This window comes from Pholcus phalangioides, unplaced genomic scaffold (assembly GCF_987345545.1).
Source record: "Pholcus phalangioides strain wild (caught in Gottingen) unplaced genomic scaffold, Ppha-v1.0 ptg000003l_1, whole genome shotgun sequence".
NCBI classification, from domain to species: Eukaryota; Metazoa; Arthropoda; class Arachnida; order Araneae; family Pholcidae; genus Pholcus; species Pholcus phalangioides.
This window is the reverse complement of record NW_028301596.1, coordinates 51,153,451-51,169,380: the sequence shown is the minus strand read 5'-3', so window position 1 is coordinate 51,169,380 and position 15,930 is coordinate 51,153,451. Positions and strand designations below refer to the sequence as shown.

General features: G+C 32.3%; 1 protein-coding gene across 2 annotated transcripts in view; it reads right to left on the bottom strand.

The window, feature by feature from the left end:
* Positions 1 to 15,930, bottom strand: part of LOC149088779 (fibrillin-1-like) — a 269,191-nt gene that overhangs the window by 44,573 nt on the left and 208,688 nt on the right. Inside the window, exons 8-19 of one of the 2 annotated variants that reach the window (XM_089250032.1) lie at positions 14,801 to 14,956; positions 14,504 to 14,668; positions 13,487 to 13,609; positions 10,553 to 10,675; positions 8,845 to 8,970; positions 5,987 to 6,109; positions 5,650 to 5,775; positions 4,310 to 4,522; positions 4,032 to 4,157; positions 3,772 to 3,897; positions 3,431 to 3,556; positions 3,089 to 3,229 (exon numbers count right to left, since the gene is read on the bottom strand). In XM_089250032.1, coding sequence (XP_089106158.1) covers positions 3,089 to 3,229; positions 3,431 to 3,556; positions 3,772 to 3,897; positions 4,032 to 4,157; positions 4,310 to 4,522; positions 5,650 to 5,775; positions 5,987 to 6,109; positions 8,845 to 8,970; positions 10,553 to 10,675; positions 13,487 to 13,609; positions 14,504 to 14,668; positions 14,801 to 14,956 — 1,674 coding nt within the window. Of the gene's footprint in view, positions 1 to 3,088; positions 3,230 to 3,430; positions 3,557 to 3,771; positions 3,898 to 4,031; positions 4,158 to 4,309; positions 4,523 to 5,649; positions 5,776 to 5,986; positions 6,110 to 8,844; positions 8,971 to 10,552; positions 10,676 to 13,486; positions 13,610 to 14,503; positions 14,669 to 14,800; positions 14,957 to 15,930 lie in introns of those variants that run through there. The other variant, XM_089250035.1, reaches the window with a different exon arrangement.

Genomic DNA, 15,930 nt, shown 5'->3' with positions numbered 1-15,930 from the left:
TTTTCTTGGATTTAAAACGTGAATTCGATTATGTTGATTTCGATATTCTAACAAAAAAAACTCTTTTCAGCAGGTATAAGAGGAAATATACTAAACTGGTTTAAAACATACTATTATGATAGGCAACAAGCTGTTATAATAAATGGTGAAATCAGGACATTCCAGAAGGTAATGAAAGGAGTCCCACAAGGATCGGTCCTATGGTCATCATTATTTCTTGTTTATATCAATGATTTATGTAAAATGAGTTTAAATGGTAAATTAATATCATTCACAGATGACACTATACTTTATGTTGAAGATTCAGAAATGACAAAATTAAAAGAAAAAGTTGAAGAGGACCTATTTAAGATAAATATATGGCTAAATAATAACAAATTAAAACTGAATACTCGAAAAACAAAGTACATTTGATTAAAAACTAAAACTGTCAACCATAAAACTGATATACACATAAAGATACACAATCACTGCTTGTGCCAATTAAGCTTGCAATGTAAGCAAGTCAAGAAATTGAAAGAGTTTATGACTATAACTATTTAGGAATTATAATACAGGATGATCTTAAATGGAATCTGCAGTGTGAAAAAAAATAGTTACAAAAATTAGGATCGATGCAGCAATCCTATATAAACTCAAATACACAATTGATAAAAACTTTCTAAAGAACATCTTTTATGCATGGATTTATTCAATAATAATGTATGGAATTTGTGCCAGGGGTGGGGCATATGATACAAATATACAAGGATTAAATAGCACTTGCAATAAAATTAGATCATTAATAACAAGTATAACAGACAATAACAACAATATAACAGAATGTCACACACTAAACATAAGACAAATCTATATACACTGCTGGCCACCGTAAATGCAACACCCTGAAGGAAGCATGCAAATAATATGAAATTTACAACATGCATTAGCGGAGGTGAGATATGCAAATGATTAGAATTTCAGTGCAGACGCACATCACGCGCGCCTGTGGCGCCACTTCAAAGCGCTATTTAAGGCTTGAAGATTTTTGACGATTTGAAGTACGGCAATTGTGTCTTTCTTGTGGTTTTTTCAAAAAAACGATCAATTATGCCTCGTAGAAAACAGCGATCATCTTTTGATCAAGTATCTGAGTTCGACAGAGGAAGGATAGTGGCCTACCGAGATTGTGGATTATCTTTCAGGGAAATCGGTAGTCGTGTTGGACGAAACCAAACAACTGTAATGCCGATATGTGATCGTTGGATGCAGGAGGGTACGACGAACCGACGTGTTCGATCGCATCCACCTCAGTGCACCACTTCACGTGATGACAGGAGTATTGTGCGTATGGCAGTGACGGATCGCTCAGCCACATCACGAACCATAGCACAGCACATTCAGTCTGTACCGCATCATCCAGTGTCTGCGCGTACCATTCGATGCCGTTTACAGCAGAGTGGTCTGTCCGCAAGACGTCCATTGCTTCGTCTACCCTTGACGCAGAACCACAGACGTCTCCGCCGCCAATGGTGCGATGAAAGAAGGATGTGGACGGCACAATGGAATGAAATTGTCTTTACTGATGAGTCACGCTTCTGTCTGCAACACCACGATGGTCGGATTCGAGTCTGGAGACACCGTGGAGAGAGGATGCTGAACAGCTGCGTTATGCACCGCCACACTGGTCCTGCACCGGGTATTATGGTATGGGGCAGTATTGGATATCACACTCGCACTCCTCTAGTACGCATTGCCGGTACTTTAAAAAGCCAGCGCTACATCTCCGAGGTGTTGGAGCCAGTTGTCCTTCCTTACCTTCAGGGCTTGCCCACAGCCATATTTCAACAGGATAATGCGCGACCACACGTGGCACGCATTGTCCAAAGGTTCTTCGTCAATCGCCAGATTGAATTGCTTCCCTGGCCAGCTCGCTGTCCGGATCTTTCGCCGATAGAAAACATGTGGTCCATGGTTGCTCAACGATTGACCCAGATTACATCCCCAGCTGCCACACCAGATCAACTTTGGCAACGCGTGGAAGCTGCTTGGTCTGCTGTACCTCAAGAACACATCCAAAGTCTCTTTGAATCAATGCCGAGGCGTGTGGCAGCGGTGATCTCCAAAAATGGCGGCTACTCTGGCTACTGATTTCGGCAGGAACCACACTTCACAGAAGTCTATAAATTTAATCATTTGATGCTTGGTCAACATGTTATCTACAAAATAAATATTGTTGCGATATCTCTTGTGTTTCTTGGTGTTGCAATTTGGGTGGCCAGCAGTGTATATAGAATTGTAAAATTTGTAACAGTGAATAATATAAGGCTAACCATGAAAAGCGATAGAACATCTACTTGATATAGGAATATTTATCAAGTGCCAGGAGTCAATAAAACATTATTTAAAAAGAGTTCTTTCTGTTATATTGCCCCTAAAATACTAAATCTTTTTAATATAATGGATCGTGCGAATATGAGCTCAAATTTCAATATTTACTCATTTGAAAAAGATATAAACTATGAAGAAATCATGCAATAAATACAGATAATTGATAACTAACAAAATGCAATACCGATTACACAAATAAGATGGAAAGTGGAGGTACACATAATTTGATATTAAATAATTCTTTGTGATACTTTACATTAAAACAAAGAAGATAAAATATTTTAAAAATAACATAAATTGAAAAATGAATGATGGTTACCATGTAACAACAGACAATAGATTATTTTTGTAGACCTACTGGAAGGACACCTTAGTCTTTTGGAGTCAAAGAGTGAATGTTCCTAATCTATGTATTTATGTGTTTTTTTTGTTTGGTTTTGTATTTTTGTACCAGTATTTTCTGTTTTTTGTATCAGATCGCACTTATAGTCAAAAAAAAAAGTTTTGCAACATTTTTTTTACATTATGCATTTTAAAAATCAGTAACAAATAAATATAATTGATATGCATTATACAAAATGCAACAATTATTATTTTTACAATTACAATTATTACACAAAATCACAAAAATTACTGTTGAGAATGACACTGATATGTATGCCATAAAATCTCTAATAAATATTGAGCCCAGCCAAAAAAGTGTATTTGAAAAAGTTACCTAGTTCTGAACAGAGCTGGCATGGACTTCCCCATGCTTTTCCTATTGAGCTGCAACATTCTGATTTCAACATAGGAATTTTTATATCATTTTCACACTGCCCATTTCTAACTGTCATCCAACAAGACCCTCGTCTGTTATCTAACAAAATAAAAACATTAAGTAAATTGGTTCATTATAAGTTTATAACTTTTAGGTAACAAAATGAAATTCTACCATTACCATAACTAAAAAAATTTGATAAACTAAATATAACAGCTAAACATAACTTTTTAAATAATAGGTAAAATTTAAAAAATACTTTTGATTCAGAAGTAAAAAATATATAAATAAAACACTTACCAATACAAATGTTACGAGTTGAATCCAAGGCTGTTCCTGGCTCACATTCACACTGATAACTCCCTTGTGTGTTAAAGCATGTACCTCCTATACATATATCAGCAGTATCTTTGCATTCATCAATATCTGAAACACACATGAGAAACTGAAATTACCCCTAATAAGTCAACCCATATGGATGTGAAGCTTCCCACATTCTTTCTACCACTGGATTTTGAGTAAAAAAATTTGAATGATAAATGACACATATACTAAAAATACAATAATAAACGGTCCACAACAGATACGAGGTCAAAAACTAATACCCAATTTATTTAAACTCCAAATATATGAATAATTACCATCACATGTGTTGGTTAAAACATTATGCCTGTATCCAGTTGGGCATGTACATTGGAAACTTCCAGGTGTATTTCGACACTGACCATTTTCACATAAAAGTAAATTCACAGCACACTCATTGATATCTAGAAAAGAAATAAAATATTTTATGAAATATAAGAGTTTTATCAATTTATTCACTTTATAATGTGATAGGAGCTAAAAAAAAACAAGTAAAATGAATGCAAAAAATTATAATTCAGGTTGATATTATTAATACCTGAACATATTTTTCCAGTCGAATCTACTTGATACCCAGGATTACAAATACATCTATAACTTCCTTTTAGGTTTTCACAGGCACCATTAGGACAAATATTTGGCAACACAATACATTCATTGATATCTATGAAAAATAAGAGCTTACTTTACATAAAAAAAATTATAATTATTAAATTTGTCATATGAAAAAATTGTTCCCGATTTCATAAACATGGAAATTAGTGTTCAGACCAAAAAAACTTAGGCATGCATCTAGTATGTATATATGAATTTAACCTTCCAGTTCATGTCCAGATCCAGGCCCTCTTGGGCAGAGACCATTGTAAGCTTGTGAACCAGGTGTAGGGCAAGGAGAACAAGGAGTGCCCCAAGCTGGAGTCATAGCACCTCGAACAGCACAGCAGCAAGCTGATTTTGTGACAACCATAGATGATGGCTGAGTACATTCCCCATTCTTGTAAGAAGAGTAACAGTAATCACGTCGTGTATCTGGAAAAAAAAATTAATTTGAGAATAAGATCTAAGTAAATAAGTGGAAGGTAGGTAGTAATAAGTACTAGGAAATCAAATGGGATGTTTACCAAACTGCACTGCCTGATAGAAACAGATGTGGTTTTTTTTTTTTGACATTGCATTTTCCTTATCACACTCGAGTTTCGTGGCACTGGCATTTATATTGATGTTTCAAAAATTCTAACATAAAACAGTTGGTCTATGCCAGAATTTGAAACCTCAAATTTAGGGTCTTGAGATTTATATATTCAACAACTGACTTTTTCTTGGAAGTAAATGATATAATGCTTCCTGAAAAGAAAGGGGCTGTGAATAAAATAAAAAAAATAGGGATTTTACCTACCCTTGTGCCATCACAGCAAATATCTGATGTGAGTTTCGATGATATACTCAAAATATTGAAAAATAATTTTTGCTCTTTAGTGTGGGGGAAAAAATTAGTTTTAATTTCATAAAGGATGATAAATTATGAATTCTGGATTTTAAAAAAAAAATGAAGCTATAATATTGTGAAAATAAACTGTTCTTTGTACATTATTTTTCAACTTTAAACAGTCACTCAGTAAATAAAAATCTTTTCTATTGATTCATTCGATAAAACTGGGAATGAATTTATAGAACATGATAGCTTTGATTTGTTATCACTCAATGTGGCAGTGAAATAAAAGTTAAAAAAAATTAACATTCACACTGAAATAAAATTACATTTTTTGACAAATTTGTAGAGAAAATTTTTTGACAGTGAAAAAAGTCATTAAAGCCATCAAACTATGGTATTCACAGAGCTTGTCCATTCTTTAAAACAAATAGTAAAAATTAGAAAACCCGAACTATTCAAAATATTTAAATAGTTTCAAGACATTTTGGCAAGAAAAGGAGGAAATTGTTGAATCAAATCATGTTTGCTGAATTTCCAATTCAATTAATGAAAGTAGTTAGAGTCTACTGCCTGTTCACATTTAATATGTTAAGAAAACTGAATAGTATAATAAGAAATATGGTAAAGTGAAAAAATTTTATACAAAAAAAAAATGAAAAAAAAAATTTAAGCACAAAAAATTCATCACAAAAGTGAAGTGGAAGAAATTAAAATGTTCTTTTACCAAGGCAAGCTCTGCCACCAGGACCAATCGTAAAACCATCTGAACAGATACATCTGAAACTACCATCAGTATTCTCACACTTTCCGTTGAAGCAAACATCAGGTGTTTCTGTACATTCATTGATATCTGAAGCAAACAGACAAAAAAAAAATTTTAAGATGACTTTAGAATGGACCTGATATAGTTTGCTGTTTTGGGGAAGAGATTTTGAGGAGTAGAAAATTTCATATAAAACTTTGATCTTGATAGTAATAATTCATACACACATAGTTAAATGTTTAAATAAACAAATTTATTACATTTTATTTAAATTTTTATAATTGAAGAAATCATTTACCTATACAAAAATGTCCATCAGGTGATATTTTATATCCAGGATTGCATATGCATTTAAATGTGCCATCTCCATTGACACAAATCCCATTGTGGCACATTCCTGTCTCTTCACATTCATTTCTGTCTATTAAAAATTAGATTACTGAATAAACAATATTAACAAATAATTTGAAAATCTAAAAAAAATCTAAACATCAAAATTTATTTTATTCAAATAACCAAATTTATTGGAAAACAATAGTGATTTTGATTATTAAGAAATTTCTGACATTTGCTTCAGTTTCTAAGAAAATTTCCTTTGATTATACAGACACCTACTCTGAATGAACGCTAAAATGCGCTTTCGTATCCAGAAGGATTTGAACTTGGACCAGTAGGATAAAAATTTGGTATGCTATCCACAGTTGCAGACAACACTATGGTTTTCCATTTTTTTCTTTCAAATAAACAAAGAATTAAAAAAACCATAACAAGAAACTGTCTTTCCGTTCTTTTTTGTTTTGAGATTTGAAGCAAATGTTTTGCATCTTAGAGGAAAAACTTGATTTCGACTCTTGATTTAATGAGTTCTTAAACTTTATTACTCTTGTCCTGGCGATGTTTGTAGTTAAAGTAATTTCTCGCTTATCATTTTTCTCACCTTTAAGATGATTTTCTGCACACTCCCGATTAAAGATATATATATATAAATAATGCTATTTACTTATACTCCTCTCTCATTTTGCATCATTTTTTCTTGTTTTATTGCACCGATCCATAAGAGAGATCAATGTATTTAGAAATACTTTCAGCACATTAGTTTTTATAGCACCAGTACAAGACTAAAGGCACAGTCCCACAAGAGTTTGCTGGGGACCCTTGGTAAGATAATTAAAGTTAATAAAAGTCTTTGTTGGACATAAACCGCAAAAACCACAGCCGGTGTGAAGTAATCCGTACTTGTTTGGTCATTTTCAAAGGAAGACGCTCGTTGCGCTGCCTTTGTAATGGAAGCCATAAAAATTATTGCTTCCCCGAGGCCCAAGACGATCACGGATCCTGACAAAGACTTTTACTATCTTTAACTTTAATTATCTTACCAAGGGTCCCCTAGCAAACTCTCGTGGGACTGTACCTTAACAAGAATTCTGATCACAATACAGAACTCTCTATTGACAAAATGAAAATAATGCTAGCACAAGACAAAAAAAAAAAAAAAAAAAACGTAATTTCAGTTGCACCTAGGGTTACGAACAATTTTTTTCCGTTCGCATGTGTGTTATCATGTTATTTATATATGTATATAAGTTACGGTGTTAAGAAAGGCCCTAGAGTAACCCTGGGAGTGAGAAAGAAAAAATAATACTGTCAAAGAAGAAAAAGATAATACATTTTCCTTCCATAATTACCAATGCCTACAGGAAGAGCATTTTTTCCCCATCATACTATGTATGAAATTTTCCTGCGATGTGAGTAAGATTGTCATTTTCAGCAACGTCTGAAGTGAGGTGATGCACTTATCTTTCAAATGAGAAAGTTTCATTCGAAAAATTGTCTTGATGTGAACTATTGCCCTCTCATTTTGGCAGAAGAGTTCTGGGCTGCAAACTATGGATAACTCATTTGGGTTATTAACTCATGGTAGAATTCAGAGCAAAATCATATATTTTGTATTCAGTTGCAGCAACCACCTTCAGTAGATAGCTCAAAAAACTAAAGCTTTTCACTCTCCTAAAAGTTTAGTTATGACTCACAAGAACGTTGAGTTTAATAAACATACCAATTATCATTTTTTTAAAGATTCATTAGCAAAAGATTGCCCCTTAACTAATACACATACATAACTTCTGTTATGTATCATACAATCGACTGACGATTTATAAAAAAAATGAAATGGCAAGAAAACAAAGACAGATATTAAAGTAATTTTTGCAGAATATAAATATGTGAAGTCAGGAATTTTAGCTACGCCATTCATGTTGTAAGGGGTTGTATAATTATTAAAATTAAAAAAATTAACTTTTTATATGAACACCCTGTGTCCAAAAACTCAATTAAAAAGTTGTTGCCCTGTCTCTCCTGATGCCAACATAAAAAATTTCCACTATTCTAATTGCAATATTCTCAGAGATACTGGAATTCAAATATCAGAGGAAAATTTAAAAAGAACAAAAACTAACGGACAATGCTTCCTCTCCCCCCCCCCCCAACTTTCCTCCAATTTTTGAATTTGAATATCTCTGTGAAAAAAAAATTCCACCCTATAAAAAAAAATAACCTTTTTAAATAACTATACAACCTCTTGCAACATGAACAACATAGCTGAAATTCCTGACTTCGCACATTTATATTCTACAAGAACGACTTTAATATTTGTCACTGTTTTTTTTTTTGTATCCCATTTTTAAAACCATCAGTTGATTGTGGGACACGCTGTAGATAGTATATTTAATTAGACTATCTTTGAAAAAAAATGTTTACGACTATCAGCTATACAATGGCATTACTTTCTGGTACTGATAAACTTTTCATAGTGTTAACGTTTCCATATACAACAACAACTGTTTTATAATTGTACGTTTCTCCAGTCTCTTGAGTATTGTTATATAGGTGTTTCAATGTAGTTTCTTTGAAATCTTAATAACACTAATTAACAACACTAATCTATAGAGCACAAAAGCTTTAGTTTTAGGGAAGAATTTTCTCCTTATTCTTTTCTTGCTGCAGTTTTTTCATACTCATTTTCTATAATATACGAAAAGACTGCAGCAAGAAAAGAGTGAGGGGGAAATCCTTCTATAAAAACAAAACAATTAAAAGGAGTAAAAGTACTAGGAAAATATTTGAAAAAAAAAAAATGCTTTCAAAAACCATTATTACCTAAACAGAAATCTCCATCAGGAGATAAAATGAATCCATCTTGACAAATGCATTTGTAACTTCCTGGTTGGTTTTCACATCTACCTCTGAGGCATATTCGACCATTCTCTTTACATTCATCAATATCTGAAACATTATGAAAATTACTTTACATAATATCAAAATCAATTTAAAATAATAAGTATGATCAGGGTTCATCACTACCAAGGAAAAACTACGACAGAATGATGGGGAAACCTCTTTTCAGGAGACATGTTAACATGTAAGATGTAAGCCTGGGAACCCCTGCAGCAAATGGTACAGCCCCAGTCACAATGCTATAAATTTTGGTAAATCATTAAAATACATACAGTGTAACCTCGTTAAGTCAGACCCCCTTCAAATTGGATCTCCGGATAACCCAGACATGAAATGGGGAAGAAAATGGTATTTGAATTTAAATCTGAGAAGCAAAAGGAATGACTAACGTGTAACGGGAGAGGGACAAAAAGTTAGGGTCATGTGACCTACCTATCAACACTGTCTTCCTGACAATGCACAGATGCATCCGACAGCTAATGAACTGGTTGAAGTCGACATTACAGTTAAGTTTTTAATATCTAATGTGGCAGCGCTGGTGAAGTGAATGGACTGGAAGTTCTTGAGAATATCAAGAAAGTTTACAGACGGCTGATACCAAGTCAACTGCTAGAAGATGAAGGAGAACATGGTGGAGATTCTCAAACCTTTTAATGTTAAGACAGTTATTTATATGGTTGCCGTCTCTTGGGACCAGGTTGTGAGAAGCACTTTGAGAAGGTCGTGGAAGAAGTTATGTCCTAGTGTGTGCAATTTGCCACTAACATGATTGAAAAAGAAAAAAACAAACAAGTTAGAATGAAAAAGAATTCAACAAAACGATGTCTAAAGATTTTATTGACATGTTTAAAAAAACTGATGTCTGCTCAGATGTTGATGTCAGTGACATTAGTAATTGGTTAGATGTGGACAGTGACAGAGGTTATGGCACACTAACAGATGAAGAAATAATCACTTCCTGTTCAACTAAAGATGCTGAAAACAATGAAGGTGCAGACTCTATAGCCAAGAGACAACACCGTCTGAGCTTCTTATGCTAAAGCAGATGAGCGATCATGCGGCTAAAGACAGACTAAAGACTCCCACAGCAGAAGATTACAACCATTTTTCGTGAAAAGTAGACTTTTATTAACATAACGTCTTTACCTTGTGTAAATATGATTCAATTCATATATAGTTGATTTGTTCAACATAAAGCTACTTTTCTATAAGATTGTGTAATGTATTTCATTCCATTTTTCCACATTCTCTGGTTAACTCAGATTTTCAATATCCTGGATCTTCTCTGGTCTTAATGGGTCCTACTTAACGAGGTTGTACTGTACATGTGAGTGAAAATTTCAGAGGAAAAAAAAAGAAAGAAAAAGAACTGATTGCACAAATTAAAATTATTATAGCAAATTAGCATTATTGTATATTTCATCATGTTAAATAAACATTAAAAAGTTCAAAAGAATACAAACATAATTATATTGTTGTTTTGTTTGTATAAACAGTAATATTTTTACACACACATACATTTCTCTTTGAAAATTATTATTATACCAGCATTCATCCTAATCAGTTTTTTTTACAAGATTACACTGAAAATAAAACTATTTGAATATTAAAAAAAAGAAGAAAGAGTTACCAATGCAGGACTGCCTTGTTGGTGATAATGTATAACCTGGGTGACAGCGGCAAATGTATCCACCATTCGTATTTGAACAAACACCATTGGCACACATTCCAGTGATTGAACATTCATCCTGATCTGTTTTTTTTTTTCATTTTTGGAGAGGGAAAAGAATATTTAATAATAATAAATAAAATTGACAATCAATAAAGCAACAACTTTGCATCAAGAGACATGCAAGCCTACATTGGCTGAGATTAACACTAATATAAACACAGACACTGCTAAAAAAAATTAGTTAAATAAAGAAATTTGTTTGTTTCATGTAACAGGGTCCAACTGTATTTATAGAATGTGATGCAAAAATTATTATATGAGTATAAGAGCTGTACAAATCCATTGCCTGACATGCTTGAAGCATGTAAAAATTTCAACTGGGCATGTATTTTTTTAATCTAATGTTTGATGATTTACAACCAAAAATTTTGAACTTTCATTATTTTAATTTAAAATTTAATAAAAAACTTTCATTTTTAAAAAAAATTATCATTGACAATAATGCAACTGTTCCACATATATACGTGAAATACCACAAAAATGATTTTTTTGGCAGCCGTGGTGCAAATGCGCAGTCAACGTATTTTGTTCTATTTTTACGTTCATAAAATTTAACAGCCTCATGCAATTCTGAGCCTTCCTACACTGCAACTATGCTCATAGGCTAGAATCTTTGACCCTTTGGCTTCTTTGGTTTTCTTGGTTACTTCAGACCAATGATATGTGAACGAAAGAAGTTTGTTAAAGGTTACTACTAACATTTGTGTATATCAAGTGAAGTTTGTGTGAGTCACAAGGATAAATTATGTTGCCTTGAGCATTGACGAATGAGTTTGAGTTTTATTAGCTTTCTGTACCGATATTTTTTGTATAAAAAGGAAATCGCCATAAATAGTTTGAAATAGAAAAGTTTTCGCTAGGACTTTTGCCGCCATCTATCAAATGAAAGCACACACAAAACTGTCTGTTATAATTCTTAAAATAAAATCATTGGTTTTAAACTGATGTGCAGCAAGAAAATGAATGACATGTAGTATAGAATAATAAATTATTAATTTTTATGCTGTATGTTGGTGTAAATTTTATGCGCCAAAATACCAGTTACTATGCTAGTTTGGTAATTGCAAAATATAATTTAGCAGCAAACATACTCGTAAAAACATATTAACCAGTATTTTAACCAGCATGAAATTTATACAGGTATGCAGCATAAAAATAAAAAAAACTTATAATTTCACATCTCATGTTACGTATTTTCCTACTGCAATCAATTAACGAACAAAGATTTTATTTGAAGAATCGAAACATATAATTTTGTTTCTATTCAATAGATGGTAGCAGAAGTACTAGCTTAAGGGGTGTTTCTTACATTAGTAATAGCAAGGTATAAATATTTATACATATTTTTGTAATTTGTATTTATAAATATTATATTTAATATTAAATTATATATAATAATAATTATATAATAATTTAATAATATTTAATATTTAATTTTTTTTGCAGAAAGTTAGGAAATTTTCCCTTATAATATTTTTTTTCATGGTTTGCAAATTATTTTCCCATTTATGCCAGTTTATGAGAATGTTCAGCAGTCTGCAATGAGAAAAAGTTTGAAGAACACTGAACTAAATCATCCAAGTTCCAGGCTTTTAGTGCCAACAGGTAATTTTATGCATTGCTTTACAATTCAACACTATATGCCCCCCAGAAAGTTTTTTTGGTGGTCGAGTGCTCATAGTGACGGACTCGCATCGTGAGTAGGAGATAATTTCGAGGTTAGAACCCCACCGTCATTACAGTGGTGGTTGGCTGAAGTTGGTTTTCTGTAGTTCCCAACTTTGAGGCATAAATGTGAGCTGATCTTCCCCATTAAAAAGTCTCACCACAGAGACCAACAGGCCTATGATGATAAATCATTCAATCATTACACTTCACTCATAGTTTGAAAAACTGGTGGCAGATGGCAGCACTACACATAACAAGCATTACACAGAAGCAAACTTCACGCCAGGTTTCACTACATGTTCCACAGAGGAATATGGACGAGGTGCATGTCTGGTTTAATAGTAGCGTGATCAGGCTACCCTATCCTAGTCCTGTGCTTGCCCAAGTCCAGTTCCGTACTGTAAACTGATTATGAATCTATAAGCCCGGTGAATGGTAACTTGGTGACCGATGCCAACAACATGAAAAATTATAATTAGCTGTTTGATTAATTTTAGATTTTCAATTGGTGACCACATTCTATTTTTGAATTTTCAAATTTCTTTCAAAATTTTGGTTGAAAAAATTGTACTACTTCTGATATTTATGTAAATAAATCAATTTGTTTTTAAATATTCATTTTAAGTGATTAAATCCTGTGACAATATTTTTCAGGCACTTCATAACCCCACAAAAAGGCTATTTGTAAGCCATTAGACAGCCTGTGTAGGCTAGGAAACAACGTTAATGTTTGATTCTGGTCTAGTTGTTTAAGGCATGTAAAATATTGATTAGGGCATCTCTTATTTAAGTTTCATGCCTGGTCGGGCATGTAAATTTTTGGAGATTTGTCCAGCCTTGATTAGATTAGATGCTGTAAAATAGCAGTTGACTTATAAAATATAAAATTAAAAAAAAAATTAGAATAGTAAATCTTTAATATTTTTGAGTGAATTTGAAACCCAAAAATGGTGATTTTACTTTTACATCCTTTTATTTGAATTGTGGCAATAAACAAATGACAAAACCTCACTAAAAACATTTTGAATGATTATTTACAATATAATTTCTAAGAGTGGAAAACTTATAATAGTCAAAAACTCATACAAGAAACCATAAATTTGTTGTCAATTAATTTTAATTAGGTTCAATATTTAAATAGTCAAATGAAAATGCATCACTTACCAGTACAACGTGATCCATCAGACGTGAGATCATAACCTGGTGGGCAAATGCAACTGAAACTCCCTATCGTGTTCATACATCTCCCATTTTGGCAGATTGAAGAATTCCTACATTCATCAACATCTGTATTTTAAAATAATACATATTCTTGAGATAATTGGAATATTGATGTTCAAGAAAAAAAAATTCTACACAAAGAATTAGAAATGCAATAATTACGAAAAAAGAAAAAACCCTAGATATATATTATAGAAATTTAAATAATCAAAAGTTATAAGTATTCAATTTGAAAGTAAATGATATTTCAGACATTAAAAATGTTTCACACTTTCTATTACTCTGACTTAACTGACTTGGAAAAATCTGTGTGCGTCACCCCAGGCCATGTTCTTCAATCCATGAATAAGCTAAACTCCACCGCCTCCCAAAAAAAAAAAACTATTTTGTAGGGAAAAATGTGTTTCTCAGAAATAAAAGTTACAATAAAAAACAATCAAAACCTTTCTTTTAATGTAATTATCAGGATGTGTAGACTAATAGTTTTTTAGGAGCATCTTTCATGGACTGAATGGAATCCTTTTGCAGGTCAGAGACTGTGCGTCCATGCTACAGGGTAGTGGGTAAGCTTCAAATTGAATTTTTCTCTCTGAAAACGAACCGGTGTATAAAAGTAACCCACTCTCCCAATACAAGAATCAATTTTTGATTAAAATTACTCTGCAAAAACACGAGTATACATAAGTTTGATAAAAAATAAATTAGGTAATTCCCGTTCCTCAACAACGAAAAAACTTCTGTTCCCTCCTCCCTTATTTGGCTTGGCCATAACTAATATAGTTGATTAAATTCCCAGAGGTCTGCAGAATTTCATTAAAAAACATGGATAATTCTAACATTCGAATGATTCTGGGTGCTACAAGTTTTTATATAAGTTAACATGTAAGATTTTCAGACACAAGAAGGGAAGAAAAATCATATCATTAACAGCAAGTGATTTTTAAGCAACAAAGTTCTTACCCACACACTCTTTATCATTATTGCGAGCCCTGTAACCTTTGTTGCATTCACAGATATATGATGATGGTGTATTTGTACATTTCCCATTTTCACACAAGTCTGGTCGCAAATCACATTCATTGATGTCTATAGTTCCTCCAGCAATGCAAAGATGGTTATGCGTATCTATTAATAAAATTGATTCCAAAATGGAAATGAGGCAAGTTCATTATTACTATATATGAAATAAAGACTTGTTTTTTTTTTTTAATATGCACACGAAAGAGTTATTTATGAACAAATAACTGCTTCACACACCTGATCCAGGAAGTGGACATGCTTCACAAGGTGGTCCACCCCACCCTTTTCCCATATTTTCACCACAACAGCATTCTACTTTTGATAATCTTACAGCTAAAGGATTGCTGCATTTTCCATTTACAATATCAATGTAGCAATTGCCTTGTCTTGTATCTAAATTTAAAGTAAAAAACGTAAATAACAAATTAACTTAACCAAACTGAAAAAAAAAACAATACACAGTGAAAGAAAGATGTATTATTTTCTCAGCCATTTCTCAAAGGCATTTTTTTGCTTGTTATGCTAATACGAATATTCCTAAGGTTCATATCGGCATAAAAACCAGAAAAATGTATGGTTATAAGGACTTATTGTTATAGAGGGAATATATTAACACTATGATATACAAGTGTGCTTGGACCAGAGAGCAATATTGTTACACAAGCGATTATTGTTATAGAGGGTATTACTATAAAGAAATTTCACTGCAAGTACAAATTATTTGCAAAAAATGATGTGAATTTCAGTGAAAGAAAGATGTATTATTTTCTCAGCCATTTCTCAAAGGCATTTTTTTGCTTGTTATGCTAATACGAATATTCCTAAGGTTCATATCGGCATAAAAACCAGAAAAATGTATGGTTATAAGGACTTATTGTTATAGAGGGAATATATTAACACTATGATATACAAGTGTGCTTGGACCAGAGAGCAATATTGTTACACAAGCGATTATTGTTATAGAGGGTATTACTATAAAGAAATTTCACTGCAAGTACAAATTATTTGCAAAAAATGATGTGAATTTCATATTTTCTTTTTTCTTTGAAACAAAATATGACACCATCAAAATTTTTTTGCAATTAATTAAGGGGATTTGTGATTCAAATTTTGTTTATTTTATTTATATTATTTAATTGTAATCTGCCCCCTATTTTTACAGAAAGTTACAAAACCAGCAAAATATAGACTAATTTTAACAAAACAACATTGATCACCTGAATTTACAGACTGACATGCTTTATAAACTAATAACTCTGCTCACAAAAAACATGCCATTATTTTAAACATCTTTAAAAATTTTCAATTTTACAAACTAATTTTACAAGTCTGCTTGAATTAAAAAAAAAGAAAAAAAACAGTTGTAT